The sequence below is a fragment of the Siniperca chuatsi genome, linkage group LG4 (genome assembly GCF_020085105.1).
Source record: "Siniperca chuatsi isolate FFG_IHB_CAS linkage group LG4, ASM2008510v1, whole genome shotgun sequence".
Taxonomy (NCBI): Eukaryota; Metazoa; Chordata; class Actinopteri; order Centrarchiformes; family Sinipercidae; genus Siniperca; species Siniperca chuatsi.
Window position 1 is genome coordinate 18,638,951 of NC_058045.1, and position 16,382 is coordinate 18,655,332.

A 16,382-nucleotide genomic window follows, 5' to 3' on the forward strand; every position below is an offset into this window, starting at 1 on the left:
AGTGCCAGAGATCTATTTAGATGCTCATAGATCCACAAAGAACCTCACTCACTCACAGTATCCTATCTGCCCTCTAGAGACTGTTGAGTGGCTTGGAAAACTGAAGATCATCCAATACCATCCTTTCTGTAATGTATAGTGTACTTAATGTCTGAAAGCGTGTGTCCTTGTTACTTACTTACAATTGTATTTGAATTATCTACAGTACAGTACTTAACATACCCTAACCATGTAACAGTATTTAAGGGGACAGGGAAGGTGATTGTTAAGTTCTAAATGAACAAAATTGGATTGTTATAAACATAACAGCATTAAGAGGGACATCAACACCAAAATGGACCTTTTGTCCCTCCTTAGAGTATCTAAACAATGTATGGCAATAAAAACCTCTAAACAATAGTTGTTTCCAAAGAGATGATGCAGTATTAAGGAGATTATGGGAACCTACTGCCAATGTTGACACAGCATCAAGGACATGGACAGATGGATTAGTAGTGATGGTCATCAATAATTACTGTAGATCTATTACCTTTGCAGTGAGCGTATGGCATGGTGATGACATACTCCTCACCCCTGCTCAGAAATAGCAGCCTGGCTTTGCCATCCAGAATAGCTGACAGAGAGTTACCTACAACAGTGGAAGGACAGAGAAGCACTTGATTGAAGAACACAAGTATCAATTTTCCTTGTAGATCCCCCTTAAAAAGCTCATATTGACAGCCATCTGCCTCGAGGCAAGGGTGGGAATTTATCTCGACATGGATGGACATAAGGATCAATAATCAAACCTGTGATCACATTGTTGTGTCCCTGCACGACTTTAAATATGTGTGTATGTGTATTGGTCTATGCTGATCTTTCAGCTTTGACAAACAGATTACATATTGTAGTATGCTGTGTACCGTAGAACTTGGACTTGGCCAGGATGCTCCCACTGATAGAGAAACCATCCTTCCTATTGCAGACATAAAAGGCAGAGATGGGAGGATGGTGGGACACCTGGCAGAGGAAAGCGAGAGAGACATTTGAGCAGCAGAGTGAGAAAAATAAGTGTTAGAAACTCTCTGGCACGTATTAATGTTACACTTGCTGCATTTCACAGGTGTGTGCTCTGTGTGTTTGCTGGATTATGCAAAATATTTCACACAAGGGATAAATCGTGTCCAGTGCATTTACACATTCTAGCTATGAATCTAGTTTAACCTGTTCAGCTATGTAGAAAGTGCAGCTGTCGGTTTGAGGATGAAGCCAGCAGCAGCGAAACGTTTCCCCCAGGATTGGGTTGTAAGGCTTCTTCAGACCCTTGAAAATGCAAACACACACAGCAGTATTAGTATCAATGGAAGCATTTTCTGATACAAACAGTTTTTCTCTTTTAAGTCAAATGTGGAAATAGTTTGATGTTTTTTTTTGTGACAGTTGGGCAAGATTACAGTTTCTTAACACTTAACCAATACCCAGTGCTGGGGACCAATTACATTGCAGATGATCCCTGGACCAAACTGGCCTCACCAATGAGATTTAAAAAAATAAGAAAATAAATAAATAAAAGCCACAGATAATAAGCATCACCATGAAGCACATTACCACTTGTCTGGACTCTATAATTCAGCAGGAAATAATGCACAGCATTGCAGGCAGACAGTCCTGTAGATGTCCTAATAATAATGGGTTATAAAGCCCAATTTAATCTGCAGGCGTTATCTGTTGGCTCATGTTGAGTGTTTTGCTGCCACTGAGGAAATAAATTCCTAATGAGTGTCTCTGCCATTTTTACTGCAGAAATAGATCCAGGACAGAGTCATTTGTCAGCGGCCAAGAAATACAGTGTAACAGAATGTCATGTTAGAAGATGGTGAGCCCAAAAAGGACGGTCTGAAAAATGCTAACACACTGCCACTTCCAAGAGCTTGACAGGAGAGTGTAAGTATGTAACTGAAAACCAGAATGGAGGGAGCTGTTATTCAGCTGAAAGCTTTGGCAATAACTAGACAGCTGAATCCCCTGGTTACTTCGTCCTGGGTCTTCCCCGGGGCCGCCTCCCGGTGGGACATGCCCAGAACACCTCCCGAGGGAGGCGTCCAGGAGGCATCCGGATCAGATGCCCTAGCCACCTCAGCTGGCTCCTCTCGACGTGGAGGAGCAGCGGCTCTACTCGAGCTCCCCGTGTGACTGAGCTCCTCACCCTATCTCTAAGGGAGCGCCAGCCACTCGGCGGAGGAAGCCCATTTCGGCCGCTTGTATCCGCGATCTTGTCCTTTCGGTCACTACCCAGAGCTCATGACCATAGGTGAGGGCAGGAGCGTGGGTGACCGATAAATCGAGAGCTTTGTCTTTCGACTCAGCTCCTTCTTCACCACAACGGTCCGATACAGCGCCCGCATCACTGCAGGCGCTGTACCGATCCGCCTGTCAATCTCACGCTCCATCCGTCCCTCACTCGTGAACAAGACCCGAGATACTTGAACTCCTCCACTTGAGGCAAGGACTCCCCACCTACCCGAAGAGAGCAAACCACCTTTTTCCGGTCAAGAACCATGGCCTCAGATTTGGAAGAGCTGATTCTCATCCCAGCTGCTTCACACTCGGCTGCAAACCGTCCCAGTGCATGCTGCAGGTCCTGGTTTGAAGAAGCCATCAGAACGACATCATCTGCAAACAGCAGAGATGAGATCCTGTGGTTCCCAAACCGGACACCCTCCGCCCCTGACTGCGCCTAGAAATTCTGTCCATATAAATTATGAACAGAACCGGTGACAAAGGGCAGCCCTGGCGGAGTCCAACATGCACCGGGAACAGGTCTGACTTACTGCCGGCAATGCGAACACAGCTCCTGCTCGGTTATACAGGGACCGGACAGCCCTTAGCAAAGGGCCCCGGACCCCATACTCCCAGAGCACTCCCCACAAAGCGCCCCGGGGCACACGGTCGAATGCCTTCTCCAGATCCACAAAGCACATGTGGACTGGTTGGGCAAACTCCCATGAACCCTCGAGCACCCGATGGAGAGTATAGAGCTGGTCCAGTGTTCCACGACCGGGACGAAAACCACTCTGCTCCTCCTGAATCCGAGGTTCGACTATCGGACGAATTCTCCTCTCCAGTACCCTGGAGTAGACCTTACCGGGGAGGCTGAGAAGTGTGATCCCTCTGTGATTGGAACACACCCTCCGGTCCCCCTTCTTATACAGAGGGACCACCACCCCGGTCTGCCAGTCCAGAGGCGCTGTCCCAGACCGCCACGCGATGTTGCAGAGAGACGTGTCAGCCAAGACAGTCCCACAACATCCAGAGACTTAAGATACTCAGGACGGATCTCATCCACCCCTGAAGCCTTGCCACCAAGGAGCTTGCCAACAACCTCAGTGACTTCGGCCAGGGTGATGGATGAGTCCGCCTCCGGTCCCCCAGCCTCCGCTTCCTCTTCGGAAGACGTGACAGCGGGATTGAGGAGATCCTCAAAGTATTCCTTCCACCGTCCGACAACATCCCCAGTCGAGGTCAACAGCTCTCCACCCGCACCGTGCACGGTGTTGGTGAAGCACTGCTTCCCCTCCTGAGCCGTCGGACGGTTTGCCAGAATTTCTTTGAGGCCGACCGATAGTCCTCCTCCATGGCCTCTCCGAACCTCTCCCAATCCTGAGTTTTTGCCTCTGTGACCGCATGGGCTGCAGCACGCTTAGCCTGCCGGTACCTGTCAGCTGCCTCGGGAGTCCCACGAGCCAACAAGGCCCGATAGGACTCCTTCTTCAGCCTGACGGCATCCCTTACTTCCGGCGTCCACCACCGGGTTCGGGATTGCCGCGCGACAGGCACCAGAAACCTTGCGACCACAGCTACGAGCCGCCGCATCGACAATGGAGGTGGAAAACATGGTCCACTCGGACTCAATGTCCCCAGCCTCCCGGGATCTGGGAGAAGCTCTCCCGGAGGTGTGAGTTGTAGACCCTGCTGACAGCGGGCTCCGCCAGGCGTTCCCAGCAGACCCTCACGATACGCTTGGGCCTGCCAAGTCTGTCCGGCTTCCTCCCCTGCCAGCGGATCCAACTCACCACCAGGTGGTGATCGGTTGACAGCTCCGCCCCTCTCTTCACCCGAGTGTCCAAGACACACGGCGGAGGTCAGATGATACGACAACAAAGTCGATCATCGACCTCCGCCTAAAATGTCCTGGTGCCACGTGCACTGATGGACACCCTTGTGCTTGAACATGGTGTTAGTTATGGACAAACTGCAACTAGCACAGAAGTCCAACAACTGAACACCACTTGGGTTCAGATCAGGGGGGCCGTTCCTTCCGATTACCCCTCTCCAGGTGGCACTGTCGTTGCCCACGTGGGCGTTGAAGTCCCCCAGTCATAATCATAAGATCTTAAAATCAATCCTAAAACAAACAGGGAGCCAATGTAAAGAGGCTAAAACAGGTGTGATGTCCTGGTTAAAAGCCTAGCAGCTGAGTTCTGTACAATCTGCAGTCATTTTAAAGTTGTTGTTGTTGAGGCCCAATAACAAGGATTTCTGTTTTATTTTAGTTGAGCTGAAGAAAATGTATTGATATCCAGTTTTTTATGTCAGACAGGCAAATCTTCTGCAAATCTTACCTTGGGCTTCTTGTAGAAGCCAGACAAGTACCATCTCAGCACCTGCTTGATCCGACCATATGCACTCTCCTCCAGTGCAGCTCTGTGGCAGGAGAGATGGTGAAGATGGTGAAGGAGACAGACACAATTATGGCAAGAAAAGCAGGCAGATAATAATTCTAGTCTTCATCTGACTTTTAAGGAAAATACTAAAATGTGCACACTTTTATGGACACACACACACACACACACACACACACACACACACACACACGCACAGTATAGTGACTTTAAGTTACTGACTGTGAGAGCAAATCAGCGTGGTAGTAGTAGTCAGACAGTTTGTCCAGGAAAGAACGTGGCTCCAGTATGAAGGTGGGCAGCACCACCTTGGACAGGTCCATGCCTGGCCGCAGCTGTTTCAGCAGGCCCCAAATCAGACCCTTGTTCTCCTCTGATACAGTCTCCACCTGGGAAGCCTCCCCAGCCTGAAGTAACACATACATGCACAATGAGTGGGGTTAGCAGAGAGGCACACTGTTGGCTCTCCAGTCAGACACCTGGGTTGAGATGACTGGGACAAGCAAAAAGAGAATTTCTCAAAGGGAACCAGTTATGTTTTCATTAATATTGGGCCAGAGCAAGTAAGTGAAGGTACTGAACTGAACTATAATGGATGTGCCCAAGTATAAGAAACAGTGCTTTCAGAACACAACGGACTACTTAAAACTTCAAAACACTGACGATACTACTGTACTGTATTTGTTTTTACATTTTCTTGCTGCCATTTTGAACATACAAAAGTTAAAAACTGCTGTGAGGGAACTGCAACTCAAATAAAACATGGCAGAGCTTCCTTCATAAATACTCTTTAAACTCAGCACCTCACCTCAGCCATATCCTCTGTGCTCTGCTCTACATAGGCTGTGGCCTGCAGCCCGGGGGACATCTCGTCTGATTGGTCCATGTCGCTCTCCCCTGTCAGCCTTCCACCGTTCTCATTGGCGGTAGTGTCCCAGTCATCATGAGCTTCGCGCTCAGATTTGTCTGAAAAGCCATCGTGCTCCATGTGGTGATTGCCCAGCAGCACAGTGTCATTTAATCTGATAGTAACAGAGGAGAAGTGAACACCAAGGTTAGAACTATATTAAGCAACTCAGTCAAACCTATTTTGGAAATTCTGTTAGAAATTATAGATGAACAATCACAGGATTTTATAAGGTGCTTTCTCTGTAAAAAATGTTGTGCACTGATCTTTGACTTATGGTTGTATCTTAGATTTGAACTGGTATCATATGTGCCTCTCACAAGGTCAGCAAGTCATTACCAGGGATAATCTGAGTGTGGAAGCTTGTGGAAGTTTTAATGATCATGATTAGACATTAAAGATGAGTAATGTCACATTACATAAACAGCTTACTTAATTTTAGTTCAGTGCTGCCAAAGCTTTGATGACTTTGCCTCTCCCGTCAGGCAATCTACAAACAGCCCAAACATGGTGCATTCAAGTGTACTGAATCTGTGATGTTCTCTTATCGTCCTCCTCACGGCTATGATGAGTAAGCCCATTGCGTTAGAGACTACAAAACCCTGGCTGACCTGGTGGGTCTGGATGTATTTAGTAAATCTGACATGTCTGGTTGCCAGGACAACCAGACCAAACCACACCACTTCATCCTTATTTGCTCTAATTTCCCACCTCACATTCGGCTGGTCTGAATGTGACTGGCTACAATCAGGGGAAACAAACAGGGTATTGTACGCATATGCATGTATTTTACATACACACATACTGTACATATACACACACATGCTCATACTTTCATAGATATGTGTGCATGCACATGCAACACATGCACACACAAAGTTGAGAGATAGGCCTAACTAATTCAAACTGCATCCTATGCTGATTTATCTTTTTCTCAATGTGGAATTTTCCAGTCCAGTCCAGTTAAACCCAGACCCCAGATCTGTCAGCACTCTAACAACCAGAGCAAAGTAAAAAGAGAAAACAGTGAAGAAAGTCACGCATCAGCTTCTAAATGACCAAAAAAAAAAAAAAAAAAAAAAAAGAAGCAAGAATGAGAGATGGGAAGAGAGATGAGGGGGGTGAAATCGAAAGTTATAAAGGAACATCATGGTTCCAATCCTACAGCCATTTTAAAAGTCAGACAGTGGATGTCTGTGTGCTCTGGTGGGTGCACACATCCTAAAACACACTCAAGCACATTCAAAGGCACACACAAGCAGACAAACACAGAAATTAAATCATATGCATACTCAAAAGGTTTTAAGTCAGATATTTCACAAACCCTCTACACTTGGGATCCTAACAAATACAGACAAACATTAGGACAGTAGAAGATAATTGTAGTGTGTCATATGCTTTCAAAACCACATTCAGTGCTGGGATTATGGTCACAGAAAACAAGGGAACAGCTTATTTGCCCAACAACAATGGAAGGGAGTTCAATTTTCAAAATGCCCGAGGGCTTCACATACCAGAAGAATCAGATTCCTGCACACTCTGTGAATCACTAACCAAACAGTAATGTTATTTATTAACACAAACACGCCCTGGAACAGACCCGACCTACCTTACCTCAAAGACATACAGACAAACTCTTCCTCAGGAATCAAAACACCACCGATGATGTTACCAGTAAATCTAAACACAGGCGCAGTCTTTCCTTATCTCCTCTTCTGTGAGCATGTAAATGTTTTTAATCTAGTCACTAAAAGGTGCAGTTTTGCTTCCTTGACTCCGGCACGCCTGCTTCCTGAATGTGTGTGTGCATATTTTTGTCTGTGTGGCAGTGTGTGTGTTTGTGTGCAGGCTTGCAATGGCTGTGTGCTGCAGTCTCCTTCTGGGTGGTGTATGGTTAACATTCTATTCCATCTTCCTGCTCCTCTGTCAGTCATGTGATCGTAGGAGCTGCTGCGATTGGCTGAGAGAGGAGCAGGAGAGGAGGGAGAGCTGAGATGGACAGCTAGAGGGAGGGTACGGCCATAGAGGGAGGTTAAGGGGAGGAGGGGGTGGGGAGGAAAGGGATGTCAAATGTAGTATGTAAACAGTACAAGAACAGCGCTGCACACTTTCAAGAAGAAATGGGAAAATAACTATGATGGATAAATACCAACATGTGTAAAGAATATAAAAAAAAGACAGACAGACATACACACTCACAAGCAGAAGCACAGGAACACATATTGTTAAATATTTATGATAAATAATAATGCAATTACGCTAAACAGGGTGGGATTTATAATATAAATAGAGCTTTTAATAAAAAATACATACACACCCTGTATTTAAAAATTTGGTATGGCTGATTTTATTGGCTATAAGCATGCATACACACAAACATCCACATTACTTGTTTCCCCCGTAATTCTCCTCCTTACGTTCATAATGTTCCACATTCAGAGTCTTCTACTGTCCACCACCTAATGGCTGTTAGCTGCCTTGCTTAGAGCAACTGCTGAGTAAACAACTACTTATACATTCCTTTTCCCTGTCAGCGCAGTCACTCTTTAGGCCACTATTTCCCAATCTATATCTCAATTTAAAACTCATAAAGCTGTATTTTGAGTATTTTTATAGACAATACAAATATCAACACAATATAAGACTGCTACGTTTTAGAAGGCTTTAAAAAGCTCAGCAGTTTCTCGCCACACTTAATAATCTATCTATAGCAAATATCCTGTCCAGTGCCCAGTAAAGGAGATTTTTAGCCAGTTTCACAAGGTGCTGCTTTATACACTCAACAAAGCAAAGGTGACTAGGAGAAGTTTACTGAATCCAGTGTTCAAATGTACAAATAAATAAATAAATAAAAAGAGGATTACATGAGAGACTCAAACTAGGACAACATTACACTATACTCACACTGTTTCAGCACAGGAGAAAAGCATCATAGTGCTGCTATGTAATTATATGCCACATTTTATCAATGAAAAATGACACCACAAAACCACAGCTAATTTCTCTTTAAGTCCCTCTCTCTACGCGCCACACACATACAGTATATATGAAATGTTTAACAATGGTCCAAAGCTGGTTGCCTGGGGCAACCATTATCGTCAAGGCTTGAATATGATTAAAAATAGCAGGATCACCTATTTTTCCTTCATGCTGGCCCTGTCTTTGTGTTGATATCACAGCACTGCCAGGGATGCTGGAAGTCAGTCAGAGTTGGGGGTGCTGAGAGAAATTCTATTCAATGACATACAAAATTCTGTGCGACATTCATGGTTTTTGCATTAATTTGAATGGCCAGGATCATTTAAATCTAATATAGGCCTATTTCACAAGCAGACAGCAAACATGAACACCAACATACTGTATGTCAAAGCAGCCACAGCAACTACAGGAACACTGAACTAATGCATGAAAACCGCAAGGATAGGAAAAGGGAGTGAGACAGCACCTGGACAGGCATTTCATACAGGAGACGAGGATACGTGGATCTACCGATGCTCATTCAACCAGAGATGGACCTGGTCATGAGACAGCTGTCACTCTGTTTGCTGTTAACAGAGTAACAACTGTTAACGGAGACTCAAGTCTGCAGTGTAAAGTAGTTCATACACTTCACTGATAAACCTGAGTTATACAGTTACATCAGGCTTCATGATCAAATGATCAATTTTGTTTCGTGTCTCCACTTCAGTCCATATGCCTGATCTCTCTGTAGGATTTGTCAGTTGCGATTTGTAAACACAACATTAAAAGTTGGCCCCTCCTCTCAACGACACCAGAAGCGCACGCCCAATGATGTATATAACAATGTTGCTGTATCAGTTCTTCAACGTTACAAAAAAAAATACACTGCCAACAGTAATGTTAGCTATTGTCAGCAATATACCAGCGCTGAGTGTCAGACGATCAACTTACTACCTTGGTTTGGGACTGCCACGGTACTAGAGCAAGCTAACTAAGCTGACCGCCGGCACCTACCTGTCCAAAAGAAAACAGGCCAACTCCACGTCGCTCTTCATCCCCATCCTCTTTTACACTAAGTGCTTGAAAGAGCGGCCAAAAATGAAAGTGACTGACGTACAATGAAAGCAAACAGCTCTCCGAGTGTAAAAAATTAGCAAGACCTCACTTTAGAATGGGAAACATTTGAGTTATTTGGACACTATTAACACTTGTATTTTTGTGTTTTGTTACATAAGAATAGACCAGATTCATTAAGTGTTATTAACGGACAATGACTAGATGGATATCCCTATGTAGATAATAACGGCTTATTCTGAGGTAATGAAAACACAACAATTCTTATTTTCAGGCGATTATACACTAATGAAAACATACTTAAAATATTATATTTCCATTTCTGCCAATAGCCCCTCCTAAATGTTACATACTGGACCTTTAATAAGTGCTTTATAATGACTAATAAAGAGCCAATATGCTACTAATATGCATGCTAATAAGCAACTAGTTCATGGTGAATATGTGTACTTTAATATAAAGTGTTACCAAATTAATACTAAAAAAAATAGAGCAAGCTCTAGTTACCAGATATATTTCATAATCTAGATCTATAACCAAATCACACATCCTGTTGTACTAATGGCCTCTGTGTGTCCCTGTATAGTGGCAGTAATTGCAGTTACCATATGTACTCTAGCTATAGCTGGCTGGACTGAACTCTCTGGGTCTGTGTGACCATGTGCCCTGATGTGTTTAGTTACTTTGATTCAGTGGGACACTACCTTACAACTCCCTTAAACGCCTCAATGTGGTCAAGTGTGATAGATCCAATCAATCTTGTCTTTCCTTAATGAGGTTGTGTTATAGACTAATATATATTAATGATAAACTACGGATAAAAAACAAAGTCAAACCTTTTTCCTACCACAAATATTAGTGCGCTACTAGTAACTACATATAAGTCCCAGTAAAAAAGGAGAAAGTCATTTTAAGTTTAACTGATGGTTTATATTATTCCTGACTTTAGGGGGTGTTGCAGCCCCCTTAGCACCCCTACTTCCCACATCCATGAACACGGCATAAAATTATGTTTCATTCTTTACTGCTCTTATTGTTCATATCCACAAGTATGTATGACCGCCTCGATGACGTATACCTGCCTCTGTTAGTATGGTTTCATGTTACAGGAAAACCAAACTCAGAGTAATGTATACATACATTTGTTTTTGCTTATTTTGTTTGTTTGTTTTTTTAAATGCAATCTTTTACTTCGACCAGCTGTAAAAAGAGTATGTTTGTATTGAATGTGTTTGTGTGTGTAAAATATTATTTTTTGTTCTCATATAAAGCTTTATTTTGGAATGTTTTTTTGTTGTTGTTTTTTTTGCCTTTTTAATCGTTACAGATTCAATTCCGCCATGATTTTGGAGTCCTGGTTTTTCCAGGATGCAGTTTCCTGATCTAATGTCAAAATGGTAGCATACAGCATCACATTTGATATGCTCCCTTCCAAATGCACACAAGTTAAATTTTCTGGCACTGAATGACCTTAAATCACACTTGTGTGTGATAAATTATTTTACAAAGAAATCTAAAATTTACTAGAATGTGCACCCTACACAGCTAACCTTGTCTGTTGCAGGGGCAGTGTTTTGCATTTAGCAAGGAATATCTCTGGGAGTCCATGTTTCTTCAGTTGTTATGCTGAGTTGATGACCAGAAATCACAGAGACTGTATTTTAGAGCTACCATCTGCAAATTTCTGACATAAGACAGCATAACTGTGTTTGGTAGAAATGCCAACACTTCTGTGTGTGAATTGGCAAGAGCAACAACTTGGAGTGTGATTACAGGAAACATAGATCATCCAATGACAACAACTAATAAAGATGGAGATAAATTATATCTGAGAGGCTCTCAGTGTATGCAGCTATATAAGTGTATAACTTACTGTAACAGCTCTGTATCACTGAGTGCGGTAGACTGCAGCAGGTGGAGTATATGGGAGGACTCTGAAGATGTGCTGATATCTGCTTCTCTCCCAGCTTTGGCTGTCAGCTTGTAGAGACTGGAGCAGCTGAGAGCCAGCTCCAAGGCATCCATCCAGCACCGGCCTGGAGAGACATACATATTGTAGAGATGGAAAGGAGTGCCTTCAATACATTTTGCTTGTAAAAAAATAATTCATTAAAAATGCAATAATGTACACTTCCGAACACAACCGAAGCAACCACACATAAGCCTCACCATCAGACTCGGATGTTGCTCTGAAGATCAGGTAGTTGCTGGGTAGAGGCTGCGTGATGGAGCCAACATTCTCTCCTTTGGGACCCTGAGCATATGGATGAAACAGTGAGTCACGCTTCATGCCATTTTAGTCATGTCATACCAACAGAAACAAGGGATATAAGCATAATGGAGCCCTGAAAAGGATAATTATCACTTAAAAATGAAAACTATTGGTGAATAAAAATGAAAGAAAACTGAAATAAAATATAATTACAGATACAATTGCTTTTGTTTAAATCTTGCAGTGCAAATAAACCCTGCATTTTCATTCAGCATTGCTAAACCAAATTTCAACTTAAAACTCCAGTCTTGACAGCAACTAAGCTCCCTTGAAAAAGCTTCAATGCTGGTTAGACCATTTCATGTTTGGCTAAAAATTCCAATTAGTAACTGTACATTAATTCCAATCCTAGACACAGCTGCATTATCAGTGTTTGTACAAGCAAAAACCACCTCGTCAGACTTAAGTGATACTAACATTTACATATAAAAAGAAACCATAGAATTATCCTAGTATACTGAGTGAATAGTTTTATTTAGTCTGTCTCATTATGATCACTGAAGTCTTCTTGATCATCTGTTATTAACGTTACTGGGTTTATAAAAATACCAGTGAGCCTACAAACATGTCTGACCTTGACAGCCCAGATGGATTTGTCCAGTGGGTGGTAGAGCTTGAAGCAGAAGCCGTCCTTCTTGGAAGGTCTCTCAATCAGCTTGCATGCACTGAGCAGGACGGTGCCCACCCAATGGTCCGTTTTGGGGGTCTTATAGATCAAAATAACTCCAGGCTTCAGGGCACACCACAGCTTGGTCCAACTCTTTAAAGAGCCACGGATCTAAAGAAGGGATGGGGGCAAGGGATGAGACAGGGAATTTTAGGATCAGAACATAATGTGAATACAAGGAATATGATGGGTTTTTTTACAGTTACACATAACATAACTTTGTGTTTAGTAAACTGAACATAAACATGAATACATTCTGAGCTGTAGAATTGTTCCATTGTTTCACAATTATTTGTAACAGCAGATGTGCAAATTACATCTAGGATGATAAGTGTATTGACAGATTAGAAAGTCTGACTAGCTTGTTGTCAGCGTGTCTGCAGAGATATCATTATTCTGGGTGTCAAAGTAGCAGCTCTGTCTAATAGACAACATCCCCACACCTTTAGCCAGTTGGACATGATGACAACACTGGGATCCTTTAGTGCACTAAACATTTCTTTAGCTGCCCGTTTCTTCTCTTGCCTGTAATTCTGCTTTTGGACCTGTGAAACAGAGATTAAAAAAAGAAAAAAAAACACATGAATGAGTCATCAGTCTTACTGGTCAGATGACAGATCTGAGAGTACCAACACTAGGTGGAAGCACAGTCAAACAAATGTTAGCAATCATGCTGTCATACTGTTGTCTTTAGTTGTCATTAACATGATTCATTGTTGATCATTTGAAACATACAAAAGGGTACACATTTAAAATATAATTAGAGGACATTTCAAAAGGTTCCCAAATGGCTCGTGTACATTTAATCCACTGATCTTAGACTGACAGAGATACAATAGATCCAATTGAAAAATAATGCTCAACATTTTGCCCAACTGTCTCATGCAAGGAAGTGATCTGTACCTTGAGAGACTCCTTCCGGGCCAGCTTCTCTGTGGGGGAGGGGCAGTCCTTCTCAAGACCATTAAACATCCTGGACTCAGACTGGAAGAGGGAGGGAGGAGAGGAGAGGATTTAAACTAAAGACAGACACTGTTAACAAATACAACTTCTGTAGAGACTATAGTTTATGAAAATTAACGATTGTAAAATGTTGGCTTGTAAAAGTTTAAATTAGTCAAAATCTTGACAGTACAGAAAAACTGTTCCGTCTCTTATCAAATCTAGATTAAATAATCTATGATTAACAATCACAACAGCATTTTAAACAAACTTTTGGGATCATATTTTAGAACGCTGCTGCCCTATTAAACAAACAATACACAGTCAGTGTACTGCCACAAGAGTTAACTAATTTGACTTGCTTGCATTATGAACACCACATTGTTTAATTGTTCCCTTTGCCACGTAGCACATCTGATCTGCCACAAGTTTGTATGAAGCAGGTGGGTGGCCCTGTCAATCAGCAAGGCCAATTTGCTGACTGCCTGCTTCAGGTGTTGTGACAACAAACCCACTGACTTCCTTGGTTAGATAGCAAAGGACACGGACTGCTTGATGGTCTCCTCTGATCAGTAAGTAGAGATTAGAATCTCGTGGTAAATTATGCTGTGATATGTAATTACATAACCACTTGTTCTGTATGCGCTAAACCAATATGACTCACAATATTATTTGGTGAGCCCACACAGGCGCTTAGTCTTATCTATTTGTGTTAAAAGAAGCCATTTTTAAAGCGTAGTATATTATTACAAGCCCATATAAATGACAACATGCAAGGGTAAGGCCGTGCTCAGTCTCCTATTGTCCCATAAGGGCTTTCAGGATGGAAGAAAGGGCAAAAGGCCAGAGATGCAGCTGCACCTGTGAATTATTCCACATATAAATAGTATATTATGAGACGAGGTGAGGCGAAGCGACAAGAGGAGAGGACACAAGACAAGATGAGATTATCCGGTTGCCATTGCAAACATTTACTGACTACTCCTAATTAGTATTACTAAAGAATGGAGACAGATTGTTAGCACTAATACGACATAAGCAGGAGAGGCAGCATCAAGACCATGAAGGTCTGGGTTGCCAAATAAATGGCTTGTGCTAAAGACACAGTTCCCACCATGGCCCACAGCTTTCATATGACTTTACTACATTGGTGCAGTGTCATGACTTGTTATTCAAACCTGGTTTGTTAAAAAGTAATACATCTGTTTTCCATTAAAAATGCACTGAATGTTTGAAACAAAGTGGATATCACAATCTCAATTCAATTTTATTTATATTGCGCCAATTCAGAGTAACAGAAGTTATCTCATTGCATTTGTCTTACAGAGCAGGTCTAGACCGTACTCTTTATATTAATTACAGAGACCCAACAATTCCCACCATGAGCAAGCACTTGGCGACAGTGGCAAGGAAAAACTTCCTTTTAAGAGGCAGAAACCTCGAGCAGAACCAGACTCAGTGTGGGTGGCCATGTGCCGCTGCTGGTACATTTAATGATGCATTTGTAAAATGCCCTGACTTGACTTCCTCTAAAAACAAGGCCTCAACCATTGTAGGTTTTTCTACTTAAAATTTTGTAGGTTGCTAATACTGCAAACAATCAGAAGAAAAGAAATCTTCATAGCATACAAAAGGCAAGGGGCTCACCTAATGAGTCAGTTAGAGTGAGCTGTTAAGGAGCTGCCCAATCAGGAACTGTGTTCTTACCTTGCTGCCTGGTGATTGGGCAGGACTAAGTTCATTACTCAGCATGGAGAGACCGTTCCTGTCTGTCTCACTGCCTGGTGGGAACCCACAACACACAGTCACATACAAATGAACTCAGTGAATAAACCTGCTGACAGACAATTAAAAGCATGGCAGCCCCAAAAGCAGCTAATAAGCAGCAGCTGAGGTTTGTTGATTTGTATGGAATAAGTACAGTACAGCACAGTACGCCATCATTTCACAGACACTGGAATCCACTAGTACACGTCACTGAAATATCACATTTTGTCATATTCACATTTCATTTGTCAGCTTTGACCCCTTGGCCTTTTACCTGGGCTGAGGTTGTAGAGGTCGTTGTCTCCTCCATAAGACAGGTTCCGGGTGAGGGTGCGGGGGTCAATTTTGGGTGGGGAGGTGGCATTGGGGCACAGAGAAAACCTCCGATGGAACAAATTCTCCTCCTTCATCCTGACAACCTGCTCCTCTGCAGGGGTAGAAGCGCAGAAGGAAGAAAGGAGAGAAGGGAAGATTTGGAAAGGGAGGAGGAAACAGAGGAATGAAAAGAGAAAATTCTGATTAGAACAAAATGTTACTTTCAAGATTTTTGCATGTATGCATTTACTTATCTAATATTAGGATTGAAGTGTTAAGGGACTCATCCTGTCTTTGTAGCTCTTCTCTTGAATATGATCTTACTTGTTGTCTCTCCCTGCGTCACTGACTCTGAGCTCTTAAACTCCATCCTCACTCCTTCTCTTTGTGTATATCTATCGGTCTGTCCGATCCCCCCACCCTTTCTCTCCTCTGACACTAACAAAGACCTACTGTACCAGGACATGTCAGCCTGTCCACATAACAGCACTGTGTGTGGCAGTGACAAGCAGTTCAGACTGCACATTGTCAGTGTATGTGACAGATAGCGTCTCCAACCAAGTTCAGTCATTCTGTCCACAGAGACCCACTGTCCAAGAAGACCCCCACCACTGTTTCCACTACTCCTCCATCCTCCCCGTCTGCCTGCATCAACAGCTTAAATCCACAAATTGCTTCACCCCAAAAAATGGTGCTTCTTCAGACATTCCGACATTAATATCCACACAGATCTACCAATGAGATGCACATCTCAACGCACAACAGGGGACAAATGCAGCTAGTGCAGATGTGTGCAGGATAAAGCTGTGGCTCGGC

At 43.0% G+C, this 16,382-nt stretch overlaps 1 protein-coding gene across 6 annotated transcripts in view; it reads right to left on the reverse strand.

Annotated features, from left to right (window-relative positions):
• Positions 1 to 16,382, reverse strand: part of osbpl5 (oxysterol binding protein-like 5) — a 56,771-nt gene that overhangs the window by 5,369 nt on the left and 35,020 nt on the right. For 4 of the 6 annotated variants that reach the window (XM_044191867.1, XM_044191866.1, XM_044191864.1 and 1 more), the window contains 13 exons: positions 15,526 to 15,678; positions 15,192 to 15,265; positions 13,446 to 13,526; positions 12,986 to 13,087; positions 12,450 to 12,653; positions 11,773 to 11,857; positions 11,477 to 11,639; positions 5,470 to 5,683; positions 4,884 to 5,068; positions 4,602 to 4,683; positions 1,204 to 1,302; positions 903 to 999; positions 530 to 628 (listed from right to left, as the gene is read on the reverse strand). In XM_044191867.1, coding sequence (XP_044047802.1) covers positions 530 to 628; positions 903 to 999; positions 1,204 to 1,302; positions 4,602 to 4,683; positions 4,884 to 5,068; positions 5,470 to 5,683; positions 11,477 to 11,639; positions 11,773 to 11,857; positions 12,450 to 12,653; positions 12,986 to 13,087; positions 13,446 to 13,526; positions 15,192 to 15,265; positions 15,526 to 15,661 — 1,621 coding nt within the window. In that variant the 5' untranslated portion in view covers positions 15,662 to 15,678. The remainder of the gene's footprint in view (positions 1 to 529; positions 629 to 902; positions 1,000 to 1,203; positions 1,303 to 4,601; positions 4,684 to 4,883; positions 5,069 to 5,469; positions 5,684 to 11,476; positions 11,640 to 11,772; positions 11,858 to 12,449; positions 12,654 to 12,985; positions 13,088 to 13,445; positions 13,527 to 15,191; positions 15,266 to 15,525; positions 15,679 to 16,382) is intronic. The other 2 variants (XM_044191869.1, XM_044191868.1) reach the window with 1 other exon arrangement.